The sequence below is a fragment of the Mrakia frigida genome, assembly GCF_051309035.1.
Source record: "Mrakia frigida strain ATCC 22029 unplaced genomic scaffold BDY24scaffold_12, whole genome shotgun sequence".
In the NCBI taxonomy this organism is placed as follows: Eukaryota; Fungi; Basidiomycota; class Tremellomycetes; order Cystofilobasidiales; family Mrakiaceae; genus Mrakia; species Mrakia frigida.
Window position 1 is genome coordinate 17,855 of NW_027481269.1, and position 16,078 is coordinate 33,932.

The following is a 16,078-nucleotide window of genomic DNA, read 5'->3' on the forward strand; positions in this document are numbered from 1 at the left end:
TGGCACAGGAAATCACTCAACATTGACGCGTTCCCCTGACTTCTTTTCGGAGGGTCGCCTCGAAGGCGAAGGGATTTTTCGCCAGCGAAGCTCCCTCGAAGCCTCTAGCTGACCTTCAACCACCATTATCTTCCGATACTAGCAACACCCAAATCACCTATAAGGTGTGAGTCCTCTTGCGCAGATACTCAACCTCGTCCTATCGTGAGTTCAAAGGAGAGTTCAAGAGGGGAGCTGACTCCTTTCCCTTCCTCCCAACTCTCCTTCTTGCTCCTTCTCACCTTAGCGGTGTCTCTCCTTCTGCCGTTGAGATGAGGCCTTCGACCAACTCCATGTCGGAAGAGCGTCGTCTTCGACGCACGGACTCGTCTAGTCTTCCCCTCCCGCCCGTCTCCAAGAGGCCGTTGCCCTTCCAACCGGAGGACTTTGTGAGCGACTCATCTGACCCGTATTCAATGTCTGGGATGGACTCGGACGATGGTGAGCTTTCCCTTCTCTCCCTCTCTCTTCAAATTCTTCGCATGCTCACTTCCCTCCCTCTGATCTCGCTCGCAGATCTACCGCCAGCAAAACGGAAGCGTTTGGGTGAGCTCTTCTACCTGTTTAATCCCTTACATCGGTGTTCTCTAACGGGCCTCTCCCAGGATCGAGGAAACAGCCCGCCTGCGAAGAACTTCGTGCGACGCGTGCTAACTCGAGCCCGCTTTCCCCCCTTTTCGGTCCAAAAGACAAGTCCGTGGACCCAATGACTAGTAGTGACGAAGAGTGGGATTCCCTCTCGATGGGACTATCGGAGAAAGGGGATTCAGGATCCGAAAGTGAGTCGCATTCTGCGTCTTCACCGAGGCGTTCTACGTGCTCTTTTTCTGATCTCGGTCGACTTTTGACTTTGACAGGTGACAGCTACTATCCGATTTCAAGAGTCTACATCTCTGAATTGGGGTCTGACTCTAGCTCTGATGAGTCTGGAGATGAAGAAGGTTCATCGGATTTTTTTTCCGTTCGTCCTCCTCGAGTCGCGTCGCTGATTGCGTCTTTGTTCGCCCACAGTCCTTTCGCACGGAGAAGATGACTCTAGTGATGGCGCTTCGGAGTCCGAGGTCGAAGGTCAGTGGATCTTGGTGTGATATGATACAGCCTCGTAGCTCTTCAATGCTAACCGTCCCACGTCCTGGTGATTAGGTCCCTTCGCCTTTCTCAATATTACTGGGATGTTACGCATGTGAGATGGAGGCGAGAGAACAAGGAGTACTGTTAGTAGACTCATGTTACACGTCATGATTCTCCCAAGTCTACGAGAGCTGATCTTGATCTCAAACTCGCAGGCAGCAAGATCTACGGCGACGAGTGGGAGCTCGATGTCAGGGAATGACCCTTGCTCCTTCCCTTCCCCTTACTAGCTCTCTAACTCTTCCCTATACTTACCTTTCACTATCTATACTCTTCTCTCTTTCTCTCATGTTCTCTCAGGCGTTCCTTAAGAAGCTGAGCCCGGTCGCTCGACGCGTCGCGTCTCTCTCTCAACTCGACCGAGCCTTGCTCGGCCTCCTTCCTCTACCTCCACTTCTCTCTCTTCCTTCTAGCTCGTTCTATTGCTTTCTACACGTTTCTAGTTACTGTTTACTGCCCGAGCTCTTGGGTTTCGATGCCCGAGCCCGAACCCTCTCGTTTCCTATAAAGGAGGCCTTCTGCCTCCTCTCCCTTGACCTCTATCTTGACACACCTTTGGATCCACACCTCCTTCTCTTCTCGCAAGCACCTGATAGTCCCATCCCTCCTGAACTCTCGAGACCTCTCCCTGCGCTCAATCCTCACACTCGACGTCGCGTCGGCCATCGTTCATCTCACCTCCCTCCTGGCGCCTTGGATCCTCCCCGTATCCGTTTGGCGGCTCAGATCGAACTGGAAGCAGGAATTCGTTCTTCGACGTAACATCAATCGAGCAGCCGAGGTCTATCCCATCCTTAAACCCTTCGTCGCTGATCTCTCGACCCCCTCCTCCTCTTCCTCAACAGCACCAGCTTCGCCGTACCCTCCCTTGCAACACTTCCCCTCGCCGCCGAATGGTTCTCAAGACTCCTCGTCTCAGCTCCTCTCTTGCTTTTCGTCCGAGACACTCACCCCGTGGATCCGGCTTGGTGGGGAAACGCCAGTACGAAACGAGGGGTGGGAGTGAGCGTCGATGGGAGATGGGAGTCGCTTCGATGGCAGTCGCGTTCGGGGATCCAGAATACTCGTCGCGGAGGCCATCGGACTCTTCGATAATCCTTCCTTCCACAAACAAAACTTCGTCGTCAGGTCGGACAACATTCGTGTCGTCGCTTGGGTGGAGGGCGGGAACGCTCCTCCAGGGAAGATCAACGACGTCCTCAAGCGAATCTACATGCACCAACGTCGACTTCAAATCCACTTTACCGTCGTCCACGTACCAGGAAGATTGAACATCGCAGACGGACTTTCTCGAGGACGACTTGGTCACTTTTCTTTTACGTTCTCCTCCTATACAACTACCTATCGAGCTGCAGTCCCTCCTAGTTCGTCAAGAGTGTAGCATATACTAATGTTTAATAGCGTGGCATTTGGTCTTCATCTGCAGTGACTCCTCGGAAGATCGGACGGCGAAAGCTTTTGGGCGACGCGTCGAGCGCTCTCTTTGGTTCCAGGAGAGATTGTTTAGATGGGAGTGGAGGTGGAGCTGACCAGTCGGCGTTGTCAGAGGATTGTTTTGGTGGCATACCGAGGTTGATTGAGCGGAGGAAGGAGGGTGGGAGGGAGGGTTGTGGTTGAAGGAAAGGTCGAGTCGAAGTCGAAAGTCGAGGTCAGGAGTGTCGATCAAATGGAGAGCGTCTCCCCGTTCCGGCTGCTTATTGCGTGAGAAGGAGAAGATGTTCAGGGGTGTTAGCTGCGGAAGCTGGGTCTCATAGCCTCGAACGAAGGGACTGAGAAAAAGAGGGAGAGAACGAAGGGAGGTCAGCACGCGTCTCGACGAGTGCCGAAGGAGCTGGAGGGAGGAGATGTCCCACCGAGCTGAACTCTGTCTCTGCCAGCTACGTTTCTCTACTTCCATCAGCAGATATCGGAAACCAACGAAGGCGAAGCGTCATTGAACTCGACTCGACTCTGAACCGCGTCGTCTCTTCCTCTGCCCCTGCCCTCTGCATACTACCTCCCTCCCACAACCATCCAGGGCCCTACCGAAACGACCCTGAACTCACCGAGAACTGTTCGTTCCCCTCCAAACCGTCCTACTACCTCTTCGACCTACGTCCTCTTCCAATCGATCCTCCAAAACATGTTTCCCTCCCTCCCTCGTCCCTCTCTTCTTCTCGCTGTCCTCCCGTCTTAGGCCAGCCCAATTCTTCCTTCAATCCTTCCAACTGATAAAAAAGGGGATATCGAGTAATTCCGAGGGAGAACGGGTTGAAGATGGGAGGTGCGTTGAAGGAGAGGTGATTAGGATGGGACGACGTCGAGCTTTTGGAGTCGACGGCGAGAGAGAGAGAGAGCGCTCCTGCTGGGTCTGGGAGGAAACGAAATGAGCTCTCTCGGTGAGGTTGAGCGATAAGATAGGAAGACTCTATAGGGGGAAGAGGATGAAGAAGGGGCGAGGCTGATTGAACGAGAGAAGGAGGCGAAGGGAGGGAGGAAGGAAAAGGGAGTGAGCTTGGATCTCTATGCTTTGAGCGAGCTCGAAGGAATATGTATAGCTTACTTGGTTGAAGAAGACGATCTTGATATAGAGTCGAATCATGGACGAGCTAGCGCTCGTGCATCAAGAGAGGACTCCATCGAGCTCGACCCTTGAGGAGGAGGAGGAGGAGGAAGGGCGTGCCAAGCTCGACGTCGAGCTCGAGTGGCCTGCTGGAAGGGTAGCCTAGCCAGAGCTAGGCTAAAAATCTGCTCGGTGGCCATAGAATTGAGCTCTAAGAGGGAGTAGAAAGAGAGCACAGAGCGAGCGGTGGGTGACCGTTGGGAGGGAAACGGAAAGGAGAAGGGAGGAGGGAGAAGGGAAGGAACTTGAGCTCGACTCGTTTTCGCTTCCTTCTTTTGCTCGTCACGGCCATCATCCCAAGCCTTCTTCTTCTGCTTTTCAGACGAAAAACTTCACTTCAGCGCCTCTCCTCCATACTCCACTTTTCACAAGGACCATGTCGCTTCAGCACAACAAGACGAACAAGGGCAAGACGCCGAGGTCGAAGGGAGGAGGAGGAGGGACGGCTCTAATCGAGTTTCGAGGGCAGGATCATGATGGGAAAGACAAGTGCTGGCAGAGAGTGGCCGAAAGTGAGTATCTATACTCGTTCCTCTTTGTTCATCGAGTTGAAGGGGTGGACGAACGAGAGAGGGAGGGAGGAAGGAGGAGATGGAGCGAGCTCGAGCTGACCTTCCCCTCCTCCTCCTCGTTTCTCTTCTAGATTGGACACTGGTTTCTCTAACGAATCTCGTCAAGAAGAAGGTCTCTCTTTCTGATGGACACGGAGTCAAAATCTGTCGCTGGGATGAGAAGCAGGAGATCAAGTTTGTGATGGAGACAGGTCAGTGTTCTTCTTCTCCCTCCTCCGGCTCTTTGCTCCGATCTCCTCCTCGTCCGATTGAAAGCTGACCTTGTTCTATTGCTCTCCTTGTGTATTTCAGAGGACGACGTTGAAGGATTCAACTTTCGAGTCGGCATGAGCTCCCCTTACGACGACATCATCATCGTTCTCTTCGAGGTGGTTCCTCCCGTTCCTCCTCCTCGATCCTCGTCCTCTTCTTCGTCGGTCAACAGCAGGAGAAAAGTCGACCACCAACCCAAACCTTCTTCACCTCTTCCAATCGCTCGTTCCGAGGATCGTCCTTCGTCGGCAGCCGAACGGGACTCACGCTTGGGTCTCGACAAGCAGGAGGAGGAGGGAGGCAGCACCTCGAGGTCAACGTCGGCTCAGAAGGATCCTAGTCGATCAGCAGCACCAGCACCACTTACCTCCCACACCTCCTCCTCCACGTCACCCTCAAAGCCCGTCGCTCACTCCCACTACGACCATCCCAACATCTCGTCCAACCTCCCTCTCTTCACCTCCTCAAACCCACAATCCAATCCTCCTCCCGTCCTCGCCGCTGCTCCCACTCGTCCCACCACCTCCAAAGCCACATCTCTTCTGGCTCCCTCACCACCCTGTTCCAACACGAATATTCCCGACACTATCTCCGGACCCTCGAGTAAGAGGAAACATCGTCCCTCAGCAGAAACATCGTCGCCTCGTTCGAACCTCCCCGTCTCCTCCACTCTCAATGCTCCTCCTCAACCGTCCAAGAAGCCGAAGAAGTCCCATCCGGATCAGTCGTCCTCATCGGAACAACAACATCGAGGTGGACTCGCCGTAGAACCAAGAGAGACCATGGACCTGGATTCGGTCGTCGAGGAATCACGTCTCGACGCGTCGAAGGAGAAGAAGAGCTCGGCTACGACGAAGGTCGACGTCGTCGTCGAAGGAGATCCTCGAGAGAGAACGGGAGGTGAGGGAGAAGATGATGAGATGGTGGAGGGGGCAGGCTCGAGTCTTCATCAGCCGAGGGAGGAGGGGAGACAGTCAAAGGAGCGGGAGAGGGAGGTGGAGGAGATCAGCTCGGACGCAGAGTCGGTTCAAGGCGGAGCTCATCGAACTTCACCACCATCCGAGGCTCCCCACTCTCTACCGGAACCTGCCAGCAATACCGGACCTTCGTCTCGTCAACCCTCCTCCTCCTCTTCGCCGAACCTCAACTCGAGTCCTCCCGTCTTCTCCGCTCCTCCTCGTTCCTCCCTCCCCAACCCTTTCGCTCGAGCACCTCAACCTGAACTATTCTCTCCATCCGACATCCTCGCACCAGCAGGAGCTTCCTCCGACTCGGTCCTCGTCGACAAGAATCGTCTCCCGACGGAGGGCATCAGCGACATCAGCCAGGTCTCGATGGAGCTCGACGTGAGAACGGGGATGGGGTTTGATGTGGAGAAGACGAGACAGTGAGTCCGCTTTCCGTTTCTTCTCTCTTGGATCTCGAGCGATGGGTTGGGAGGGAAGGGCGGGAAGGAAGAGAACGAAGTTCTGTTCTGGAGCCGAACGAATGTCGCGTTTCTTTCGCTCATCTCATTGACTTTCGAACTCTCGCTCTCGTTCCTGCAGGCTAAACGCTCAGCAAGGTCCATCTTACGACATCGGCAGCACTTCCACCTCCTCAACTCAACCTCAAGAGGAACAAGCGGCCTCCCAGAGCTCCTCACGTCCTAATCCCTTCGCTCAAGAACCTCCTCCCTCCCCCTACTCCAAACCACCCTCGTCGAATAACCAACTCCTCTCCACAAGCCCACCATCCGCTTCCACTCGTCCAATCGCCAACCTGGAGGTTCCTGCTCGTCCTCCTTCACCTCCTCGACGCTCCAAGCTCCCCAACCCCTTCGCAACAGGTCTTCCTCCTCATCCTCCTCCATCTCAAGCCTTCGATATAACCGAGATCAGACCTCGTCACGGCGTCGAGGAGGTTCATCAGCCCAAAGCATTCTCCTCTTCGTCGGCTTCCCATCCTCCTCAACCTCCTCAACCTCACACCTCCTCCCGTCAACCTGAGCCCCTCTCAAGCCAGTCCAGGACGCTCCTTACCACGTCTACATCGCTCGAACCACTCTACACGCCTGAGGAGCTCAATGACGATGACGACGAGGAGGAAGAAGAACTGGTTCGGACTCAGGTCGATCCCGTCGAGAGTCAGGGCGACGGCGGAGGTCGAGAGGAGTCGTCGAGGGAAGCCGAGAAGAGCTTGGACGAGAGATCAGCTGGCAGAAAGCCATCGAGGAGCGGTGGGTCGGAGGTGGAAGTTGGAGAGGGGGAGGGAGTGGAGGATGAGGGGAAGGAAGGGACGGAAAGGAGGAGAGACGTCGAGAAGCAGGATCATCAGCAGCAGCGAGTCGTCGAGCAGGAGTCTTCATCGTCGTCGACAGCCATCACCAGCACCAGCACCAGCACCAGCACCAGGAAGATTAGAAACACATCCTCGCAACGATCTCTCTCCCATACCAACCCGTCCCTCAAGCCGAGCAGACAGCGACGAAAGCTCATCAACCTCAACCTCCCAGGTCCTTCGACTCAGTCTCAACCTTCCTCCAACGCGACCACCTCCAACGCTTCCTCCTCCACCTCTCAGCACCCTCGATTACCGTCTGCATCTCATTCGATGGGATCTCAGCAGCAGCAACCCTCCTCGTCGAGCACCCGTCAAACGAGGGAGATCGTCGCTTTCAACGGAGACTCAGGTCGGAGACCAGCAGCAGTCAAATCCACTTCAGCATCGATCTCGAACCACCGGCAACTCAAGGAGCAGCAGTAGCAGCAGTCAACGATCAAACCCAAGGCTTCGAACGAAACGAAGGACGAGAACAAGAGGGAGAGGGACGCGAAGATCCGAGCTGAAAAGATCATGATGACTGTACATCGAGTCCACTTCTTCCACCTCGTCCCTTCCCTCCTCATCCTCCTTCTCAGCAACTACTGAACTTTCCTTTGTGCTTGTCATTTTCGTTCTGCACGACAGACCGTCCTCTTCGCCGACAAACCAACCCTTCTCGCTCTCGGTCTCGCTTCTCGATCCTTCCTTCAGCTCGCTGGGCCGTATCTGTATCAGGATATTGAGATTACGACTTTCCAGATGTGGGAGAGACTCTTCTGGAGAGACACGGTGAGTTCAGTCTCTTCCTTCTTTCGGCTTTCGAACGCGTCGAACGAGTCGAACGAACGAACCTGACTGACTCCTCCCCTCTTCTTCCTCCCTCAATCTTCATAGCCTCCCGTTCTCTATCGCCACCTTGGCCGAAACCACATTTCCTCCCTTCTCTTCACTCTCTCTCCCTCCGAACTTCTCCTCACCCACGCCTTCTCTCTCAACCCTCTCCCTCCCCTTTCCTTCTCCGCTCCAAACCTCTTCGATCTCTCGATCCTACTCCCTCCCCTCAACCTCGACCCTTCTTCCTACCTCTTTTCTCCTACGTACGACCGTCTCGTCCGCAATCCTCTCGGCAAACTTCTCAGAGCGATTCGGATGCTTGTCGTGGATCGATCGGCTGGGTTCAACGAGTCGGGAGTGGTGACGGTGTTGGTTAGGGAGGAGAGGGAAGTTGGATATGTCAGAAGGGCTAAGGAGGTTGTATGGGAGAAGGAGAGGAGAAGGGACGGGTTGAAGGGGAGGGGAGAGTGGGAGGTCAGGTTGCTTGGAGACGGGGAGGAGTGAGGATTTCCTGGGTTTTAGTTTGGGTTGATGGATTTTGTGAACTTTTCTAACGATTTTTGAATCGTCTGGGTCGCTGGAAAGAAACGAGTGAAGGTACGGACAGGGAAGGGAGACAGAGAGGGAGGAGGAGAGGGAAAGGAAGCGATCGCAGGGCGAGGTTTTCTCCGAACGGAGGTTCGGATTGAAACTTGAGATCCCGATAGAACGTGTTGTTAGGTGATTGTTCAAGATGGGAGGGTCGAGGAAGGAAGAGGGAGGGAGGTCAGCGTGAAAAGAACGGGAAGAAGCCGTTCATGGGTGCGACGCGTCGCTTCCGACCTCTTCTATAGCTTCGCTGCCCAGATCAGAAGTGTATGCTTTTCAGATCCGATACTCTATGTGGTAGCTGGACTGCAAAGGAAGATTCGACCACCGAAGAGATCCTCATCCATCAGAACAACGAGATGGGAGACGCGTCGAGTCCATCTCGATCCACCTTCTCCTTTCTTTTTCCAACTTGGACTTGTTCCTCTTCTCGAACGACCTCTCAAAGTCGCTGTGAGATTTGGAAAAGCTCTGAGCTTGTTGACTTCTCGTTTGCGGCCCGATCTGCCTCCGAAAGGACTCTTCCCTCCCCTTCGATTTTAGCTGAGCTTGTTTTCACCTCGAACAAGCATTCCTTCCTCCTTCCTCCATCTCCTTCCTTTCCTTCCTCCTCCTCCTTCTCCATCCTATAAGCTCCTCCTCGTTTTTTATGACGTCTCTCGCTACTAGGACGAGCTCGCACGCCCTGGATGCTCCTCTGAAGGTCGAGAAGGGAGCATCGGAGGAGAGCGAAGGGAGGGCGGGCTGAGTTCAAGGAAGGAGGAGGACCTCGCCTTCTCGTCTATACAGAGCCCTCTTCCACGAGGTTCGAAGATACACACTGGATTCTGAGGCCTCAGGTGAGCTCGTTCTCCCTCTATGGTTTCGATGGGAGGTTCGGGACCCTCTGGATGGGAAGATAAAGACGAGACGAGCTTGAGGCTGACCGACTCCCTTTGTTCTCCTTCCTTTCCTCCCTCGTTCTTCCCGTTCTTTCAACTTCTTTCCAAGTCCCTCGAATCTCTCTGTGGAAGCCTGTATACATTTTCATCTCTAGACGGGGTTGTTCGTTGACGAGTAGAGCTCTGGAGGCGTGCACCTTAACGACTTTGGTCGAATCGAGAGGTGAGCTTGGACTCCCTTCCTTCCTTCTCCTTTCTCTCCGTCTGTCTCGCCGTTCTTCATCCCAGAAAGGCAGAGCTGACCTTCTTCATCCATTCTGCCAGCTCCTAGGTCGATGCTGAGCGCTCGGTGAGATGGCTGGGAGCTATCGAAGGGAGGGAGGTGATTGACTTCGGTTCCCTCAAACGGTGAGCTCGCCCTCTTCCTTCTCTTTTTCTTTTTTCTTTTTCCTTTTTCTCTCGACAGGGAGGTCGAAAACCCTGTGAAGTTCTTATCACTGACTTACCGCACCTCCTCTACCTTTCTCCCAGCTCTCTCTATACGGCTCAAGTCTCGTCGGTACTCGTCAACCTCCCTCCAGCTCGAGGTCTCCATTGCTCGAGCCTGGGGAAGCTCCCGTCCCTCGCGCCGTCCTCGTCTCACTTTTCCGACGTGGGTGCTGGCTGGTACCTCACAGGTCCTCTAGTTTGATTACCAGTGAGTCTCCTCTTATGCATCGTCTTTCAGAGGCCTCGTGTCCTTGTGGGAGAACGAGGGCAGTCGAGTCGAGTCGAGAGTACCGACCTGACCTCGACGCGCTTTCTTTCCCTTTCTGTCCCCTTCCAGTTGCACCGATACAGCCCAGCTCCTCGACACCGGAACTTCTGAGATACGCCTAGGATACATCAAGCCGCTCAACTTCCATCATCTCTCAAAGCTCGACCTCGACCTCTCAACTCCCTCCCGCGACGCGTCTTCCAAACCGTTCCCTCCCTCGTCGAAGCCTACTCTCCCACTTGCATCAATTGCTACTCCACCTACGAATCCCGGTTCTCCTCACCGTCAACATCTCTACCTATCGAGCTCTCCTGCCTACCGATTCGACCCGTCGCTTTCGCCTTCGCCTTCGCCATCCCTCTCGACTCGCTCACTCCCTGGGTCGACTCTTCGAAGCAGTCGAGGCTTGCGGACAGATGCTTCGGTAGGCCTGGTGAGTCCTCCATGCCGAGCTTTCAGACGGAGCTACCGAGTCGGAGCTTGACTCGAGGGAAGCGGGGGAGACACGGAGCTGAACCGACGAATCTCTTCGTGTTTCTCTCTCTCTCCGAACAGATCCCCTCTCGTTGATTCTATGTCGGTTCCAGCTCCTTCAGAACGACCTCAAGAGTCTCTCCCTGTAGTTTCCCGATAGAACAGCGTCGTCTCGAGAGCTGGCAGGCTAGGAGACCAGCCAGGTGAGCTTGACCTCGTCTTCTCTTCTCTTCGGCTCGATTTCCTTCTCAAAAGTCGAACTGACTTTGTTTCCCCCTTGAACTTTACTTGGGACCAGCCTAACGGAGCCGGCTGAGCATTCGTCGATCAAGAAGGCGAAGTGGGTCGCGTTTAGGTAGGACCGCTTTCCGTTGCGTTTGGGGAGGGAGGGAGGGGAGACGCGTCGAACTCGATTTCTCGACGAGCTTCGAAGGCGAGAGAAGTCCACCACATCCAATGCTAACTCCTCATCTTCACCTCCTCGTTCTCTTTCCCTTTCAGCAGATCTTTGCAACTCTTCAACGGTCTCCGAAGTCGTGGGTTGATGTCTCTATCGAGAAGAGGACGCCGGCGCCTTCGAAACGGGGTTTGTCCTTTCTCCAGCGATCGCTGTCTCGCTCTTTCTGCTCCTTAGTTTTTTCGTTGCTGACTTGGAGCTGACGAGTTTCGTTACTGTTCATCGTTTTCTCCATGTTCAGCTCGTAAACCCGATTCCTGGAAGACCAAGCCTCCCCCCTAGCAAGAGGGAGAACGGATCGTTCGCCAACTTTTCTTTCGTCGTCTTCTCCTCCTTCTTTCTCGTTTGAGAAGTCGATTTTTGAGGAGAAGAGGCCGACCCCTCAACGTCGAGACTGCAATCTAACGGTGATTGTGGCGTACCTCCTCTCCTTCCTTCGCAGCACGGCAGCTAACTGAAATCGAGGGAAGGCACGCAGGCCTCTCTTTTTCGAACTGAACGTTCCCTCCAACCCCTTCCTTCCCTTCGCGCTCTGCAGCTGTCTTCTCACCCTATCTCGTATCCCCTTACTCCTCCAACCTCCCTCCCTCGGCAATTATGACTTCACCATCTACTCGTCGACAAAGCGGTACTCACGGCCAAGCTCAAGGAGCTCAGGATCCCCACGTCGAGTCCGCTGCCTACTGCCAGAAGGTCGGATCTGCTCTTCTCGACAGCGTTTCCACCTTTGCAACTCTCCTGTGAGTTCGTGACGTCTTCTTAGAGGAGTCGGGGCCGATGCTGGAGAAAGGGAGAGGGGAGAGGGCGTCTGCTCGTGAGCTCGAAAAAGTCAAGCTGACCGGTTTTTCTCCTTCCCCTCCCCTTTTCGTATCACTAGCGGACCCAAAGAGCTTCAACTGGCCAGAGGACTATCTCAGTATGATCCTGACGGATCAGTTCCTAAGGGGGCTATGTTCTTGCGTGATATCCAGGTAAGTTTAATCCAGAAAACGAACGTCCGACGTTTGGTCGCTCCCTCCTTCGCGCCCGCGTCTGATTTCGTGCAAACAGCTCATCAACCATTTTTTTTCTTTTCACCAGGAGAACATCAGCAATTACAACAACTCCTCTGAGGTTCTCTTTGACATCGGGGCCTGTCTTTGTCAACTGGACGATGAGAGGACGAAGATGATCTTCGTGAGCTCATTCAATCATTCCCTTCCTCGACCTCTCCCCCTTCTCCCCTCCCTCTTTGGTTGAACACTCGTGAGGGCTCATCGCACTCGTTCATCGACTCTTAGAACTTGGTCAAGTGCTACTGGCAGATCCTCCCCTCCAAGTTCGACGAACTCAACGCGTCGATTCAGCCCTTCGTCGGAACCGCTCGAGGACTCTTCCATTTCGTCCAGTATGCAGCAGGAGTCGCCTATGAAGCGCCAGACCTCTACGTCGACCAAGTTGGATTTCATCGGCTGGCAGAGCTGTGGAAGGCTCTGATCTCTTCGAAGCTGAACACCATGGGGTTGATGGTACGTTTCCTTTCCTTTCCTTTCCTTTCCTTCATTTTACTTCCCTATCCTCTCTCGTCTTCCTTCTAAGGAACGGGTCTTTGAGCTAACCGTCCATTACACATCCATCAATACCTAGGGTGCCTCTCGAGATCAATGGATCACATTCGTCCGTCTCAACGACAAGAACGGGCTCGAAGTCTTCAAGTCGGTCCTCAAAGACGCCCTCCTCCGTCTCTCCTCCGAAAGGAAGGGCAAAGGCCGAGCCGAGCAGGGTCATCCGACTTGGGAGATCAACTATCCTCCTCGCTCCCTCCCTCCCTCCTCATCTCTCCCTCTCTCCTCGTCTCTCCCTCCCTCTTCTCCCGTTATCGACCTGGACTCCGAGGAAGAGGAGAGAAACAAGGATGAGGTAGAAAGGATGGCTGCAATGGTGAGGACGGAGGAGGAGGATGGAATTACCTTTGTGGAGATAAGGAACGGGGTGGAGGGGAGTGTTGAGAGCGGAGATGCTGGATCGGTTCATCGCCAACCTTCGGTTCGTAGTTTCGCTTCGGTCTGATCAATCCTAGTGGCACCTCGCTCACTGAGTCTTCCGCAATGTTTAACAGGACTTCGATACGGACGCGTCCACTTCGCTTCGGAACTCAGGCCTCGAGGAAGATCGAGCGTCTCGTCCCGACGCGTCGATCTCGGTGAATCACTCGGTCGCTCGTTCTTTTCTCCCAAGCGAGCAAAACTGACGCCTTCCTTACTTCTCTTGGAATTGAAGCTCTCTCTTTCCTCATCCTCATCGGACCCGAGTCAAGTCACCGAGGAGGACGCACCTTCCCCTGCTTCTCGAAACTTGTCGGATCCAGTGAGTTTGCGTTTCCTTCCCCTCTTCTTTCTCGTGTTTTGGGCAGAGCTGAACCTCTTCTTTTCCGTGCTGGTTGTTTTCCAGAACTCATCCACGTCTTCGCCTTCGTTGTCCTCACTCTCTGGCAACGCTTCCATCGCCTCGACTCCCTCCTCTCAGGCGTCGCCGATTTCGGTGAGCAAGTTCCCTTGATCCTCGCTCAACGCCGACTAACTCCATCTCCCCGACGCTTGGATTTACAGATCTCTTCCGCCGCTGACACATCGCTCGATGCTTCGCCTCAGGAGGTCAAACCTCCTCTTCTTACGCTGTCCAAGAACCAGCAGAAGAAGGCGAAGAAACAGTCGTCCAAGAACAGATCTGTTGCGCCCAATGATGCTCAGAGCGACCAGTCGGTGAGTGCGAGTCCTTGTTCTGAACGCTATGGGTCTCTTTCGCTAAACTATCTGCTTTTGCGTTTCCTTTCGGCAGATCTCGCCCGATCCACGTCCCTTCAAGAAACCGAGGCATCGAACGCGGCCCGTTGTTGCTGCTGATCAGGTTCGTCGCTCTGCTTCTTTCCTCGTTCGGAACTGAGACTGACCACCAGTATTCACCTCTCAACAGCCCCCACTTATCGCTGATGGTCCTTCCGCTCTTCAACCTGAACCTGCCGTCGCGTCTCTCGAGGTCTCGGATTTCGTACTGCCCTCGGTACGTCCCTCTCAGTACTCTACGTCTCGAATGGCTGCTAACTAAGTTTCCCGCCTCTACAGTCTCGATATCATCCGACCCTTTCTCTCAACAGTGAACCTCCGGTGCCGTCAAGTCCGATTTGCGTCGCGTCACCAAATGGGAAGAAGAGGAAGTCGGACGTCGCTGGGATTCCTGCTTCGGCTTCTTCAGTGGGTTTTACCTTTGCAATCCGATCTACCTCCGCTGATTTCATCGTCCGTCCCTTCCGCAGGCTTCCTCTTCCTCTTCCACGGTCCCGTCGACGAAGAAATCGAAACCAACCTCTTCCAACTCGACCTCTTCCAACTCGTCGAACCTCAACGCCTCTGGACGTCATCAACAAGTACGTTCCTCATTCCCCTTCAATTTCCTCTTTCGCGTACCTGACCTCTACCTCTCCAAACCAGACGTCTCGATCTCTCCCTTCTGGATCTGCCACCGCTGCTCGAGGGTCGAACACCATCCCTGTCGCTTCTTCGGTTCGTCGTGGCCCGTTCTCCCTCTCTTCGCTTCGGCTCTTGGTTTTCGCTGAACTGACGATCGATTACTTCTTGATCTTCCATCTCGAAGCAGTATGGGTCTCGGGAACAGAACCACGCTCTCATCGCTATCGCTGCGTCTCCCGAGAAGTGGGAAACTAGTGAGAAGGTCCTGGTGAGCGAAGCTGTCTCGTCGGTGAAGCCGACAAGTGCGTCGGAATCACCTTCGTCCCCCCTCAATTGACTTTGATCTTTCTTCGCGTTTTCTTCCGCTGGGATACAGACCCTCAGGTTGCAAGATACCGAAACCTCTCTGAGGGTAAGCCAGGCTTCTCTCTCCAACTTGCAAGCCAGATACGTCTCTCTCGAGAAGGTGGTGAGTAGGTTTTACGCTCGCCTGGTGTCTCGCTCCCCTCTCCTCGCTGTCGTGACTGATGTCCTTTTTCTTTCCATTATTCTGACCATTTTCCAGTGCACTGTCCACGTCGACGAGATCTATACGCTCCAGAACACTCTCAAGGCAAGGACGGATCCCTTGAGTGAATTGAAGGCCGAGCTTGCTTCCTGTCGGACTGATGTGAGAAGGGAGAAACCTCTCGCTGCTTCAGTCTCGTGTTCTCAACGGGACTGACCTTTGACGGCTCTGTTCTTCCTCCAGCTTGCGTCGGCAACGCTTCTCAACACGGATCTCCAGACGTCCAACGACGCACTGACGACTCTGGTTGAAGAATCGAGGACGTCCGTGAGTCCAAGTCGCGTCGCTTTTCGAGATCGCCTTCTCGAGATCGTCTCGTTTATGCCTCCCTTCACGTCAGTAACCTGACATCCTCTCTCCTTTATTGGTATTCGAATCCTTGACCGTGTTTCTAGATCGGCTCGCTGGAGAGGGACGTCATCAAGTATCTGTCCTCGAACTCCATCCATTGCAACAAAGTGAGTGACTTTCCGGTTCTATCCGACGCTCGACTCTTACCTAAATCTCTCCCTCTCCCTACTTCCAGCATCGTGAGGAGGTGAATCAACACATCATCACCAAGGCCGCCCTCGCGAACGCCAACAATCTCAACGTCAAGCACACTGCCACGAAACAGCGTCTCAGAAGGAAGGTTGTCGCTCTCAAGGGAAAGATCAGTTCTGCGAAGGTGACCTTTGGGTAGTTGGGTTTGACGTCGCCTCTTACTGTTCGTCTTTCGTCTCCTGGCCGTCTCGTCGCTCTCCCGCTCTCCTCCCTCCCGTCACCTCCCTCCGTTGTCTATCCCCTCCCGCTTCCCTCCCATCTGACGATATCTCACCTTCCACCCCTCCACTCTCACTCCCTTCTTTCTCCCTCCGTTATCTTCCACCGCAGATCATCAACTCGTCGTCGACCGGAGGCGACAGGAACGGATTCGTCGCATAGCTGCTGGAACAGCTTTTCTTTCTCTCCGCTTGAGATCGTGTAGTTTTAGTGTTTCAAATAGAGAATAGAAGAAGAAGGGAAGGACGGATACAATGAAGCTATAGCAGATCTCGAGCAAGGAGGAGAGAAAGGGAGAGGAGAGAGCGAGTACGAGGGAAAATGGGAGGAAGGTTGTTCCCTTGCAGTGGGGACGATAGAAAGAAGAGGAGGTGAAAGAAAGTAAACTGAATCCGAGCTATCTAAACAGGA

General features: G+C 54.2%; 3 protein-coding genes across 3 annotated transcripts; all 3 read left to right on the plus strand.

The window, feature by feature from the left end:
* Positions 1-455: 455 nt before the first annotated feature.
* Positions 456-2,551, plus strand: BDY24DRAFT_414385 (uncharacterized protein; the record flags this gene model as incomplete). Its single annotated transcript, XM_076643302.1, has 9 exons — positions 456-480; positions 556-585; positions 729-818; positions 897-980; positions 1,051-1,111; positions 1,183-1,253; positions 1,326-1,360; positions 1,757-2,028; positions 2,230-2,551. 9 exons carry the CDS (start codon positions 456-458, stop codon positions 2,549-2,551), a joined length of 990 nt encoding a protein of 329 aa, XP_076497324.1.
* Positions 2,552-4,148: 1,597 nt separating this feature from the next.
* On the plus strand, positions 4,149-7,341 carry BDY24DRAFT_414386 (uncharacterized protein; the record flags this gene model as incomplete). The annotated part of the gene is made up of 4 exons (XM_076643303.1): positions 4,149-4,284; positions 4,416-4,535; positions 4,636-5,983; positions 6,144-7,341. The coding sequence occupies 4 exons, from the start codon at positions 4,149-4,151 to the stop codon at positions 7,339-7,341; spliced, it is 2,802 nt and encodes a 933-aa protein (XP_076497325.1).
* A 4,055-nt stretch (positions 7,342-11,396) lies between these two features.
* Positions 11,397-15,937, plus strand: BDY24DRAFT_386053 (uncharacterized protein). The gene is made up of 21 exons (XM_076640049.1): positions 11,397-11,631; positions 11,769-11,862; positions 11,972-12,067; positions 12,172-12,399; positions 12,518-12,916; positions 12,990-13,073; positions 13,151-13,237; positions 13,322-13,411; positions 13,480-13,632; positions 13,709-13,777; positions 13,844-13,930; positions 13,993-14,121; positions 14,184-14,294; positions 14,359-14,430; positions 14,525-14,605; positions 14,714-14,806; positions 14,903-15,007; positions 15,089-15,172; positions 15,301-15,363; positions 15,432-15,611; positions 15,779-15,937. The coding sequence occupies exons 1-20, from the start codon at positions 11,489-11,491 to the stop codon at positions 15,585-15,587; spliced, it is 2,424 nt and encodes an 807-aa protein (XP_076497326.1). The 5' UTR covers positions 11,397-11,488; the 3' UTR covers positions 15,588-15,611; positions 15,779-15,937.
* Positions 15,938-16,078: the final 141 nt, after the last annotated feature.